Consider the following 14,239-nt stretch of genomic DNA (forward strand, 5'->3'; position numbering starts at 1 on the left):
ACCAGTTTTATTCCAGTTATATTCCACTTTTTAAAACCAGTTTTAACCCACTTTTACACCAGTTTTATTCCAGTTTTACAACAGTTTTATTCCATTTTTTAGAGATATTTAAGCAAAAATGTTCCAAAGTCCTCATAATACCAAACAAAAGCCAGAAAAACCTGATTATTAATGCAACAAAGTTGAAAAACTCTGGATACAAAACTGTCTGAATCTGAATATTAAAGCATACGGCATCAAAAACCTGAATATTGATCCAGATATTGAACAGAAGACAAGATAATCTTCTTTTAACAGAATATTCATAGGATAAAACTAGAAAAGCACTCAGAGAGCGCAGTCCTCCTCCAAGGCTGCTCATTCCCCCATATGTCAGAAATGCATCGTTTGTTTATTAGTTACTGATGATCAGAAATCACAGCAACATAGAATGTGTCCATTTAATATAGATGAACCCACAAACAAAATGACCTTGCGCTGAGCACAGGTGTGTGTTCTGCAAGTGTACGTTATGTACGGATACCGGATCACGTGACCTAAATATGTAGCAGGTGGCAGGAATTGATGGGACTCAGAAACACCCCCACAATTTAATCAGTTGTTCCTTGTATCATTTCTGATGGATAAGTCCTGATAAGTCCTCAGTGGTGGATTTGTAGTAGGATCACAATCATGTGATCACAGTGTTCACTTGTTGTCATGGTTACAGTGAGAGCAACAGTTTGTGCTGCTCTGGAGTCAGTTTAACAGTAAAATATTTCTATTATTGTTTGAGTTTTAATGTTCTATGGGAGCTGAAAGGTTTGTGTCTGTGAGGAGCAGAGGTTCTGCTGACTCTGGTTCTTGTTGTTGTTCCTGCTGTCTCTGGTTCTTGTTCCTGTTGTTCCTCATGTCTCTGGTTGTGCTGGCAGCTGTTTGATCTGCTGCTGATGGATGAGTTGTGGAGTTAATGAGTAGAGGAGCAGCAGAATGGAGAAGATCAGAGGATGAGAACAGACTCAGAGCAGCTTCATGATGATGGACTCCACGGATCAGGTAAAGATCTGAACATCACAGGAGCCTCCAGCTGTCTCCTCTCATCTCCAGATCCAGCTTTACTTCATTTTAATTCATATTTCTGACTGCTACTAACAGCTTTAATTATTTATGACCACTGTAAAATAGTGATCTATAGTATTTCAGCAGTAAAATCCAGTACATTGCATTTTCTAGCCTTAATTTTTCTGACTTTTCAGTCTATATTGAAGGTTTTTCCACATTTGTAAAAATAACATTCTATTTCTTTTAATTCTTACTAGTAATGTATACGTTTAGAAATATATTTACAATGTTAAACTTTAAAATTTAGCAGGTTCATCTGTTAAATAAATGGCATTTTTACGGTTATTCACAGTTACAGGTTTTTAATGTTATTTTACATCAGATGTGTGAATTCACAGACTGTTTTTTTTTTTTAATCTGTTGGTTTTTTAACAGAAGAAATCCATAAAATTACAGATTTTTTACAACATTTAGTACTCAGTCTTTTTTTGCCAAATCAAAATAGCTGTATTAGTTAAACTAATTAAGTTTGATTTTTCGGATTTGTTTAAACAAGAAATTAATACTTGATGTGTTCTTCAATAAACTGAAGAACAAAAATCATCTTTGTTAACCTGAATCCTTTAAATCAGGGGTGTCCAACATGAGGCCCACGGGCCAAAACTGGCCCTCAAAGTGTAAAAATGACAGAGAAGACATTATCTGCAGATTGGAAATTAGTAAAACTATGAATTTAAAATAATTCATAGATCTTGACAAGTTATTTTGATCATAAAATAAAATATTAGATTGTTCATTGTTCTTTTGTTATTTTGTGTCTCACTTTTGTCATTTTGTGTTTTTTATATCTTAAAGAAAATATTTGAAGTTTTACTGATATATATGTAATCATTTTAGATATTTTTAGGATTTTTTTAGAAGATTTTTACTAATTTTTTGAAAATATTTACAAGAATTTTCTTGCCAAATTTGGGGGATTTTTAAAAAAAAAAAGCTTTTAATGGAAACTTTTAAGGAATTATTGAAATTTTCTTCCTGAAGGTTTTTGCAAATTTTCAGAAATTTGGGGAATTTTTTTGCTGAATTTTTGGGTTTTTTTCAGACAAGGAAACAATATTTTTTGGTGCCCGTAAATGAGGACAACAGGAGGGTTAATAGAAGTAATATTAAGCTGTTTCTTGCTGCTGTTTTTCCTGCCTGTGCTGATGTGAGTAATCAGCTGACAGCAGGTCGACATACTTCTGAATAACAGTTTGTGGTTTGGAGTGTTTAGTGAGATTTAAAATGAACCTGCCGGACGATTTGGAGGCTTGGGATGTTTTGAAAAGCCTGCAGCGGTAACTGACAGCCACCTGCTGGATCCGTGGATTAATTATAAACTGCTATATCCGTCTCTTTGTCATGTGCTCGTAGTGAGGGGTGTTTGACAGAAACTCTCGGAGATAAAGTGAATGTTTGAGCTGAGTCGTCCTGTTCGGCCTCGAGGCGCCGTCTGTCGGCTCTGCTTTCTCTTCCTGTGAACATGAGACAGAAATGCGAGGCAGGCGTGCAGCTCTGCTGTGATTTCAGCTCCGTGCTTCAGTTTCAGCTGCACGTCGTGGATCTTGCAGCTTTTTACGGCTTCTGCGGTTTTGAGGCTGCAAACCGATCGCTGATCACGAGGTGTGTCTTTCTGCGGTTGTAGCAGCGACGGAGGGGAAGATGAGGAATCTCCTCCTCTGGCCTCCGTCCAGCCTCTCTGCAGCGGGGAGGGGTTTTTCCGATCTCTATGCCCGTTTTGTCTATTTCTGTCTGCCGGGTATTCAGGTTGGTGTGGATCCTTTACACTCACACCGCACATTCCCCTTCGCTTTCTCGTTACCTCGACGTGCTTCACGCTGGATCTGGTTTTATCCTCCCGCCAAGTATTTCCTCCTCTCTGTCTTCTCCACTGCATTCTGGCATCATGTTCTGCTTTGTTATGTCCAGCAAACATCCCGTTTCATGACTTTTTAGTGCCAGATTAAACACTCTGCAGACAGGAGATATGAAACTCTGCATCTTCATCAGTCGGTTAAAGTGAGGACAGATATTCTTGCTGAAGCAGACTTCAGGTCGACAAGAAGAACCTAAACACTGAACATTCCTTGTATCATGTAGTAAAACAAACCTGCTCAGTTTCTATTTTAGTGACAAACGTTCCACCAAAACACTTCCTCCTGTCGCTGTTTTGCAGGGGCACATCACTGCATCCTGGGCTAAGCTCCACCCACCACAACTGTGATTGGTTTAAAGAAATGCAAGTAATCTATATCAGAATAATCCTGAAGTGCAGCAGATTATTCTGCAGCTTTGTGGAGATCAGTCTGGATATGTGACACTACTTTCAGACACAGTAGTCTGGTGCAGTCAGACCATTCTCCACAGCTCTGTGGAACGGTCTGACTGCACCTCATCATTCTGCAGCAGAAGGAAACACTCTGGCATGTTTGTGTTTTTTAATACATGATCAAATGTGATACCATGTAATGATACGACACATTTTGTGTGTCATTTCTGTACATTTTACCCAATTTCCATGTGACTACGTGGTGTCCAATGAAACCCCAATGCAAAAAATGTGTTCTACTAACTCACAAAATGACTTGGTGTTTTATTAGGCTGCTTAACCCTGTCTCCATGTCAGGAATCATTTAGGATTAATGCTAATTAATGAGGTCACTGCTGGTTAAATATGTGCAGCTATAAACTCAAAGGTAAAACTCCTACCAACAGCTGGAAGTACGACGTGTATGTGTTATCACGAGGGATTCAGAAAATAGGACCAAAGAAACAGACGGCGGGCAGGTTGAGGCAAAGACAGATTTTATCTTAACAAACTTATTAACAAAAAGTGGAGGCAAACACAAGACAGATGAAGAATCCAAGGAAAGTACAAGGTCTTAAACTAATCTAGTGAGAATAAAGATTTAAAACAAAGAATTTAAAGTTGGAAAAAAATACGAAAACTAAAACCAGACGACAACCAGAGGTCCAAGGAACATCAGGGAAGAAAACTCAATAAACCAACAATAAAGAGACTAAATGGGTTCAATAGAGGAGGGAAACAGATAAAAGGGGAAGTAGAAACCAACATGAGGAAAGAGGATTTTCAAAATAAAACCAGGAAATAAACAAACCACAGACCCTGATGCCAGTCTGTTACTGCAGCTCAGACTTGTGTTCAAGGTTAAATGGTATTCTTTCTGACCTCGTGAGATTGTCGACTTTAACAGAGAAGCGAGCAGGAAGTTGATCAGATGATCTGTTCTCGCTGCCTCAGTGTGTTGTTGTGTTGCAGCTCTACGGTGAATACAGGGAGCAGCTGGGAAACTTCGCCCGACGGGAAGCCGCCCGTCTGCTGACCGAGAGACAATGGAGGCGACGGGCCGGAGACGACGGCTCGGCTTCAGGACGGAGAGGACGACGACGACATCATCATCAGCAGCAGCATCATCACCCAGTTACCCTGGAGACACACCACAGCCACGCCTCCTCCTGCAAGAAGCCCCGCCCCTACTCCAAATGCCAAGGTCACCAACACCTGTCTCAGCCAGAAACACTCAGGAGATTCAGCGTTTTCACTTTCTTCCCTTTAATTAGAACTTTGTTTTGTTGCTCCGCCCTGCAGAGACACAAACATCCATCTGGAGGTTTTTAATTTCTGGTTACTTTGCACGTTATGGCTTTACATGCAACACGATGAGCTCATAAAATATGATGCAGTTTAAATATGATTCATGAGGATTAACACCAGCAGACTTCACATTAATTTACCTCCTCGGACATTCAAACCTGCAGCAACAGGCGGATTCAGTTCCTCTCTCAGCTCCTTGCTCATGTTTTCTGTACATTTTATTTCCCATCACAAAGATTTAAATACAGTTTTAGGTATAGAAGTTTGCTTTTATGTCTATTTTTGGCCGTAAATTTGTAGAAAACTGAAGTCATATGAAACTCTCTGCATGTGTTTTTGTGTTTTGTGATTAGAATTGATCAAATACACAAATTTATAAATGAATGCTTTTACTTTTTGTGGTTGATGCAGTATTGTGAACGTCTTTACAATCAAGCTTGAACCTTGTTTATGTAGAGTTTATTAAATTTATAGTGAATTTTTATTTAACCAGCAGGTTTCTTCTGGCTGGAAATGACAAACAAGAGATACAACACAGTTAGAGATGTTAATATTGGAGTTTTTAATAAAAATGCTGTCTACTTTTATACCTTTTTAAATGTTCTTGCTAATTTCTCACCTGACCTCACCTGAGCAGGCTGAGGTTCTACCTGTCAGTGATGAATGGATCTGAGGTTAACTTGGTGTTTCTATCTCAGACTGTTTGGCTCGTATGCGGCGCTACATCATTACCAAGATGGGTGAGGACTGGATCTTCCTGGTTCTTCTGGGCCTGACGATGGCACTGGTGAGCTGGACGATGGACTACGCCAGCGCTAAGAGCCTCCAGGGTACCAGAGATACGATTATCACTGTCAGAGCTGCAGTCTGTGGGTTCATGTTCTCCTGACTGATCTTCCTGTTTCAGCCTATAAATGGATCCACGGCGAGCTGAAGGGCAACGTGCCGCTGCAGTACCTGGCCTGGGTCACGTATCCCATGATCCTCGTCATGTTCGCCTCCCTGTTCTGTCACCTGGTTTCCCCTCAGGCCATCGGTGAGTATCACTCGGTTCTTCTACTGTAAAACTACTGCTAACCCTAACCATAACCCTAACCCTCTCACCTCACAGGGTTCCTACAGAATGCAACATTTCTATTGTTAAATGTGAGAAAAAAATCTGCTGGTTTTTAGCCACATCAGTTATAAAATCTGAGAAATGAAGTCTGTCCAATGTCAGCAGCTAAAAGATCTCTGTTCAGGTTTCTAGGATGAACTCTAACTGATCTATTCAGTCTCTGAGGGACCAAAACAAACAGTAGTAGTTCTAAGAAACAGAATGAGAGGCTTATGTCAGAATATCTGGAGAATTTGGAGTCATTTTGGACTATTTTTCTAGTTTTTGAAAAGTTTTAGATGATTTTCTAACCATTTAGACAAATTTGATGCAATGCGGACAATTTTGAAGTCTACCTACACAAGATTCAAGTCATTCTAGATACATTTCATTGGGACCATTTTTGAGTCCTTTGATCCAACACCTTTGACATAAATTCCAAAATGAATATAGTTACTTGATGTAACTCCAGTTCTATGGAGAATGTTGAGCCATTTTGGCCAATTTTTCTAATTCTGGACAAATTTTGAGCGGCTTTTGATTATTCTCTAATCATTTACACCAGTCTGATGTTTTATGGACAGATTTTGTGTCATTTTGGACACTTTTCAAATCTACTTGAACAAGATTTCAAGTCATTTTGGACAGGATTTTGTTTTTGGGACCATTTTTGAGAGATACAACAGCTTTCATCGCGACATTAACTTGAATTGACCAAAACAAACAGTAATCACTGGACATAATTCCAGTTCTGTGTAGGGAAGAGAATAATGGAGATTTGTTGTGTTAGAATATCTGGAGAATCTTGAGTCGATTTGGACTGTTTTTCAAGTTTTGGACAAATTTCTGGCATTTTAGGCCAAGTTAAGTCATTATAGTTTATTTTCTAATCATTGAAAGAAATTTCAGTCATTTTAGGCAAGTTTAAAATAAGTTATTTGTTACCATTTTTAAGTGGTAGGATCCAACACCTTTGACTTTAACTCCAAGTGAACCAAAACCAAGGTAGTTACTGGACATAACTCCAGATCTATGGAGAATTTTGAGACATTTTGGACATTTTTTCTAGTTTTGGACAGTTTTTTAGTGATTTTTGGTTACTTTCTGTTCATTTAGACCAGTCTGATGTATTGTGGACAGATTTTGAGTGATTTTGTAAAAATTTTCAAGTCATTTTTAACAGGTTTTGGGACCATCTTTGAGTTGGAGGGTCCAACATCTTCCACATTAACTCCAAGTGAATCGAAACAAATGTAGTTACTGGATGTTCTGGACATTTTTTCTAGCTTTGGACAATTTTCAGATCATTTTAGACCAGTTCAGATTATTTCAGAATCACTTGGATGCATCTGGTTGGTTCAAAGTGCTTCGCACCATGATAAAAACACATCTCCTCCATCGTCTCCTCCATCTCCTTCATCTCCTCTTCCATCTCCTCCTCCATCTTCTCCATCTCCTCCTCCATCTTCTCCACCATCTCCTCTATCTCGTCTTCATCCTCCTCCATCTCCTTCTCCATTTTCTCTTCCATCTTCTCCTTCCTCTCCTCCTCCATCCTCCTCCGTCTCCTTCATCACCTCCTCCATCTCCTTCATCTCCTCTTCCATCTTTTCCATTTCCTCCTCCATCTTCTCCATCTCCTCCTCCATCTTCTCCATCTCCTCCTCCATCTCTCCATCTCCTCCATCTCCATCTCCTCCTCTATCTTCTCCATCTCCTTGTCCATCTCCTTCATCTCCTCCTCCATCTTCTCCTCCATGTTGTCCGTCTCCTTCTCCATCCTTTCCGTCATCCTCCGCCATCTTCTCCTCTATCTCCTTCTCCATTTCCTTCATCTCCTCCTCCATCTCCTCCTCCATCTCCTCCAGGTTCTGGTATCCCTGAGCTGAAGACCATCCTCAGAGGCGTTGTTCTAAAGGAGTATCTGACCCTGAAGGCGTTTGTGGCTAAAGTCGTCGGTCTGACGGCCGGTCTGGGCAGCGGGATGCCGGTTGGAAAAGAGGTGAACAAACCTTCATCTGCTTTCCTCTGGGCTTCAGGATAATAAATCATCTCATGTCACGTTTCTGGTTTGTCTTCATCTCTGGGGACCAAATTACTCCGGTCCTCTGAGAAGGAGAACATTGATTTCCTGGTTTTATTCTGACAGTCTCAGTGATTAATCTGCTGTGAAGAACGTTCCAGTTTATGTTCTGTCTGTCCGTCCACTGCAGGGGCCGTTCGTCCACATCGCCAGCATCTGTGCAGCGGTTCTGAGCCGCTTCATGTCCATCTTCTCTGGGGTCTACGAGGTAAGACGAGGCCCGGACCAAAACGGACCGCATTACCCAGAATCCTCCTCTCTGGACCAACCTCCAGCAGCATGTTGATGTGGAGAAACAGAAATGTGGTTTTATTGGTTGCTGTGTTGCCGTCTGTGTTTCAGTCACAGGGTTCCTACAGAAATCAAAATATTTATTGTTAAACATGAGAATCCTGTCTATGTCCTGTCCATACGGCAGGATGACAATAAAGTGGACTTTGATGTGTTAGCATGTTAGCATTCTGATATTAGAGCATCAGTTTGACAGCAGCTGAAGTCCTGCATCATCTCTGTTGGTTCTATCATCTCTGTGTTTCCTTCAGGAACAGATAAAGTCTTTGTGATGATCCATTATTTGTTCTTTAGAACCAGTGGAACTCTGTTGGTTCTATTATCTTTATTTTCCTTCAGTGTAAAGTCTTCATTGTGTTTTTAGAGTTTATTCTTTAGAACCGGTGGAACTCTGTGACTTTAACCCTGTTGGTTCTGTCATCTTTGTGATGTTCTATAGTTTATTCTTTAGAACTGGTGAAACTCTGTGACTTTAATGGTCCAGTTTGTTGGTTCTATTGTCTTTGTTACGTTCTATAGTTTATTCTTTAGAACCGGTGGAACTCTGTGACTTTAATCCTGTTGGTTCTATCATCTTTGTGACGTTCTATAGTTTAATCTTTAGAACCGGTGGATCTCTGCGACTTCAACTGTGTTGGTTCTGTCATCTTTGAGATGTTCTATAGTTTATTTTTTTTTAGAGCCGGTGGAACTCTGTGACTTTAATGCTCCAGTCTGTTGGTTCTATCATCTTTGTTTTCCTTCAGTATGAAGTCTTCATTGTGTTCTTTAGTTTATTCTTTAGAACTGGTGGAACTCTGTGACTGTAACCCTGTTGGTTCTACCATCTTTGTGATGTTCTGTAGTTTATTCTTTAGATCTGGTGCAACTCTGTGACTGTAACCCTGTTGGTTCTATCATCTCTTTATGTTTCCTTCAATATAAAGTCTTGATCGTGTTTATTCTTTAGAACCGGTGGAACTCTGTGACTTTATCGCTCCAGTCTGTTGGTTCTATCATCTTTGTGATGTTTTATAGTTTATTGATTAGAACTAGTAGAACTCTGTGACTGTAACGTTGTTGGTTCTATTAACTCTAAAGTCTATCGTGTTTGATCTTTAGAACCGGTGGAACTCTGTGACTGTAACGCTGCCGTCTGTCTTTGTGTCTCTGCTCAGTGTTTTGTTGTGTGTCTGTATTAATAGTGTGTCGTTATGCCTGGCATGTTGTATTAACGCTGACCTCCCCTGTCTCCCCCCCTGCCTCCCCCCGGCTGCCTCCCCCCTATAACCCCAGAATGGTTCCCATAACCAGGACCTGCTGGTGTGTGCGTGTGCAGTGGGAGTGGCCACCTGCTTCGCCGCCCCCGTGGGAGGCAAGTCCCACCCCCTCACCATGATGCCTCAGATAAACCCAGAAAGATACCCAGAGAGAATGGAGGTTAAATCTGAACTCAGAGCAGCCAGATAGACCCAGACAGATACCCAGACAGATCAGTATGGAGGTTAACTCTGACCTCAGACCAGCCAGATTGTCAACCAATAGAAACACTGAATTCTCTGTAGATGTTAAAGGAACAATTTAATGTTTCTAAAAATCACATTTTCTTCTAATTTCTTCAGATTTCAATCAGAGATCAGGATCTGAGGAGAATGTCATCACTGAGGCTGTTCTCTGGTTGCTATGGTTGCTGTGGTTGCTATGGTTGCTCTGTTGCTGTGGTTGCTCTGGTTGCTATGGTTGCTATGGTTGCTCTGTTGCTGTGGTTGCTCTGGTTGCTATGGTGTTTCCCTCTTTATCACTGAACATTATTTATTCACTTTCTTCCATTCTGCCTCCTTCATCTGTTTCCTGGTTTCTGGGACCACCTTCCTCCTCCTTTCCTCCCCCTTTCCTCCTCTCTTTTCTCCCCCTCTACCTCCCCTCTACCTCCCCTCTATTACCCTCTACCTCCCTCTACCTCCCCTCTACCTCCCCTCTATTACCCTCTACCTCCCTCTACCTCCCCTCTACCTCCCATCTATTACCCTCTACCTCCCTCTACCTCCCCTCTACCTCCCCTCTATTACCCTCTACCTCCCTCTACCTCCCCTCTACCTCCCCTCTATTACCCTCTACCTCCCTCTACCTCCCCTCTACCTCCCCTCTATTACCCTCTACCTCCCTCTACCTCCCCTCTACCTCCCCTCTATTACCCTCTACCTCCCACTACCTCCCCTCTATTACCCTCTACCTCCCTCTACCTCCCCTCTATTACCCTCTACCTCCCTCTACCTCCCCTCTACCTCCCCTCTATTACCCTCTACCTCCCTCTACCTCCCCTCTATTACCCTCTACCTCCCTTCTACCTCCCCTCTACCTCCTCTCTATTACCCTCTTCCTCCCTCTACCTCCCTCTACCTCCCTTCTACCTCCCCTCTACCTCCTCTCTATTACCCTCTACCTCCCTTCTACCTCCCCTCTACCTCCTCTCTATTACCCTCTTCCTCCCTCTACCTCCCCTCTACCTCCCCTCTATTACCCTCTACCTCCCTCTACCTCCCCTCTATTACCCTCTACCTCCCTCTACCTCCCCTCTACCTCCCCTCTATTACCCTCTACCTCCCTCTACCTCCCCTCTACCTCCCCTCTATTACCCTCTACCTCCCCTCTACCTCCCCTCTATTACCCTCTACCTCCCTCTACCTCCCCTCTATTACCCTCTACCTCCCTTCTACCTCCCCTCTACCTCCTCTCTATTACCCTCTACCTCCCTCTTCCTCCCCTTTACTTTGCTCTACCTCCCCTCTTCCTTCCTCTTCCTCCCCCCTGCCTCCCCTTGTTTCCTGCTCAGTAGAACCCCTATGGGTACACAGATATTCTGACGGTGGGCTGTGCTGTGGGGGTGGGCTGCTGCTTCGGGACTCCATTAGGAGGTAAAATAGATCCTGAACACTGAACTGAAGCTGACATGTTTCAAACTGACCTAAATATCAGCTCTGCTGTTTTAAATCACAGTTTTATTCTGCAGCATTAATGTTTTTTAGATCAGTTGAAGCTGGTTTAAACCTTCTGAACTCTCAACAGTTTCTGGACGTTTTTTCTTCTGGAATCCACCTTTAAAACCAACATTTTACCAACATAACACTGTCGATATTTAAATATTTAAATTTTTAACCATCTCCACAAACTCTAAGAGACGGTTTTGTCTCATTTCTGTATTTTCCTTCTGTTTGTTCTGTTGTTTTTGTCATTTTCTGTCTCACTTGTGCCATTTCATGTCTTTTTGGGACAGTTTTGTCTCCTTTCTGTTGTTTTGAGTCTTTTTTTCTTATTTTGTACCTCATTTAATGTGTCTCTGGGACAGTTTTGTCTCTTTCTGGTCATTTTGTGTCCCTTTTTTGTTGTTTTTCATCACACTTGTGTCATTTTGTGTCTATTTGAGACAGTTTTGTCTCTTCAAGGTCTCATTTTTTATACTTTTTTGTCTTGTTTTTCCCATTTTAGTTTTTGCAATTTTGTATCTGTGATAGTTTTGTCTCGTCTGTTCTCATTTTTCTTGTATTCTGTCTCACTTGTGTTGTTTTGTGTCTCCTTGGTTAATTTTTAAATGAGACGTGGAGATGTTTGTTGTCTTTTCTGTTCTGGTTCAGGTTGGATTTATCTGACAGCTGCCAACAGAGAGTTTCTGAAGGAACAAGAAAAGTTCTCCTCAGTTCTTAGTTACTAATGTTCCCATCAGGGAGTTTGTTCCAACATGAGAACTTCCACAGTTCTTTTGGTTCAGTCTGTCTCAGTCTCCTCGATTAATCCAGATGGACTCCAGGAAGTTGATGTCTGGGCTGTAGATCAGTTTTAGACTGGATTTAGTCTGGTTTGGGCTTGATGTTGGACTGGTTCTGGTCTGGTCTTAGACTGGTTGTAATCTGGTTTTTAGACTTGCTTCAGTCGGGTTTTTGACTTAGTTTTAGACTAGTTCAAGGCTTGTTTTGGCCTTGATCTTTGACTTGATTTAGTCTGGTTCTGGACATGATTTTAGACAAGTTTTGGACTTCTTTTAGTTTGGGGTTGGACTGGTTCTGGACTTGATTTAAGACTAGCTTCAGTCTGATTTTGAACTGGTTTTGAATTTGGTTTAGGACTGGTTTTAGACTTGTTTTGGTCAGCTTCCCATCTGGTTTTGGAGTTGGGGGTTATGTCTTGTTTTAAACATGGTTTTAATCTGGTTCTGGACTTGGTTTTAGACTAATTTTAGGCTTGTTTTGGCATTGATCTTGGACTTCATTTTCAACTTGTTTGATTCTGGTTCTGGACATGATTTTAGACAAGTTCTGGACTGGTTTTGGACTTAGTTTGAACTGGTTCTGGACTTAATTTAAGCCTAGTTTCAGTCTGATTTTGAAATGGTTTTGAACTTGGCTTCAGTCTTGTTTTGGACTTGTTTTGTTCTGATTTGGACTGATTCTAGACTTGCTTTAAGACTGGCTTTTGCCTGGTTTTGTACTTTATTTTAGACTTTTTTCATCTTGTTTTGGACTGGGGTTGGACTTGGTTTTAATCAGGTTTTAGAAAGACTTTTGTATAGTATTGTTCTTGGTTTTAGTCTGGTAAAGGACTTTATTTTTGTCTAGTTTTGGATTTGGTTTTGGACTGGTTCTAGACTGGTTTTGGAGATGATTCTACACTGGTTTTGGATATGATTGTAGACTGGTTTTAGACTGGTTTGGGAGATGATTTTAGACTGGTTTTGGACATGGTTTTAGACTGGTTTGGGAGATGGTTTTAGATTGGTTTTGGACTGGTTTCAGACAGGTATCAGACTGGTTTTGGAGATGATTTTGGACTAGTTTTTAGACAGGTTTTAGACTGATTTTGAATTGGTTCTGGACTGGTTTTGGACTGGTATGTTCTTGGTCTCTAAGCACCTTATTGAGCTCACCTCAGTCCTCCTGATGATCCAGCGTTTCCACATTTAATCCAGACTGACTCCATGGGGCTGAGATCAGAACCCAGTCTGCTGCAGAACTCTGAATCTTCTTGTAGATTTCTGTGACTGACTGGATGTTCTGACTTGTTGCAGCAGAATGTTGGTGGATAAATCCCAGACTGATGAGAATCTAAAACGTCTTGAAGCTTTTGCACAGTTCTGTACTGAAGTTAGAAAATATTAGAAAATATAATATATATAATAGAAAATATTAGAGCTCACATCCATCATGGACAATCCCTCTCACCCACTGCATGACACTGTGGGGTCTTTAAGCAGCTCCTTCAGCAGCAGACTGAGACATCCACCCTGCAAGAAAGAGCGCTATCGCAGGTCCTTCATCCCATCTGCTATAAGACTTTACAACATCAGCATCACTGGCTGATGTTAACATAAACTGGACTATATCATTACCACCCCAAACCATAAAATTTGCACTGACATTCTTGCACTGCACATCTCTGCACTTTTAAACTTTATTTTTATTTTTTCTGTTAAAAAATTTTGCCACCCGTGTATATATTGTAAATAAAGCTGCTGTAACAATGTAAATTTCCCCTGGAGTGGGGAGAAATAAAGAACTTTATCTTATCTTATCTTTATCTTATCTTATCTTTGATGCTTTTATTCAGGATTAAACCTCAGAAAATCTCATGATTCTCTTGCTGTGTTTCTGGAATAATTCTGCTTTTTTACCTTATTTCTGTTTCCCTCTTCCATCCTCCCGCCCTTCATCCCTGCCTCCCTCCTCCCCCACCAGGCGTGTTGTTCAGTATTGAGGTCACGTCCACCTACTTTGCGGTGAGGAATTACTGGCGAGGATATTTTGCTGCCACGTTCAGCGCCTTCATATTCAGGGTTCTGTCTGTTTGGAACAAGGATGCCGGTGAGACTCACATCCAACACTGAGGCAGCTGAGGCGGCGTTTTTTTAAAGCAGCTGAGGAATATTTGCTGCCGTAGATAAACCACAAATGTTTCATGTCATCACCTACAGTATAAAAGCATCTGGCTGCACCAGAGTGTAAAATCCTCACACACCGGTTTGCATTTAAATCTCCCCCACAGCATCTCAGTGTCACTTTCTTACAGTTTATATTCATCTTTTCTAAATATTTTTATACATACG

At 41.3% G+C, this 14,239-nt stretch overlaps 1 protein-coding gene across 5 annotated transcripts in view; it reads left to right on the top strand.

The window, feature by feature from the left end:
* Positions 1–14,239, top strand: part of clcn1b (chloride channel, voltage-sensitive 1b) — a 45,209-nt gene that overhangs the window by 14,193 nt on the left and 16,777 nt on the right. For 3 of the 5 annotated variants that reach the window (XM_055013717.1, XM_055013715.1, XM_055013719.1), the window contains exons 2-8: positions 4,361–4,592; positions 5,395–5,526; positions 5,604–5,732; positions 7,661–7,794; positions 8,006–8,083; positions 10,982–11,060; positions 13,872–13,997. In XM_055013717.1, coding sequence (XP_054869692.1) covers positions 4,361–4,592; positions 5,395–5,526; positions 5,604–5,732; positions 7,661–7,794; positions 8,006–8,083; positions 10,982–11,060; positions 13,872–13,997 — 910 coding nt within the window. Of the gene's footprint in view, positions 1–4,360; positions 4,593–5,394; positions 5,527–5,603; positions 5,733–7,660; positions 7,795–8,005; positions 8,084–9,441; positions 9,521–10,981; positions 11,061–13,871; positions 13,998–14,239 lie in introns of all 5 variants that reach the window. The other 2 variants (XM_055013716.1, XM_055013718.1) reach the window with 2 other exon arrangements.

Source organism: Amphiprion ocellaris, chromosome 9 (assembly GCF_022539595.1).
Source record: "Amphiprion ocellaris isolate individual 3 ecotype Okinawa chromosome 9, ASM2253959v1, whole genome shotgun sequence".
Taxonomy (NCBI): domain Eukaryota; kingdom Metazoa; phylum Chordata; class Actinopteri; family Pomacentridae; genus Amphiprion; species Amphiprion ocellaris.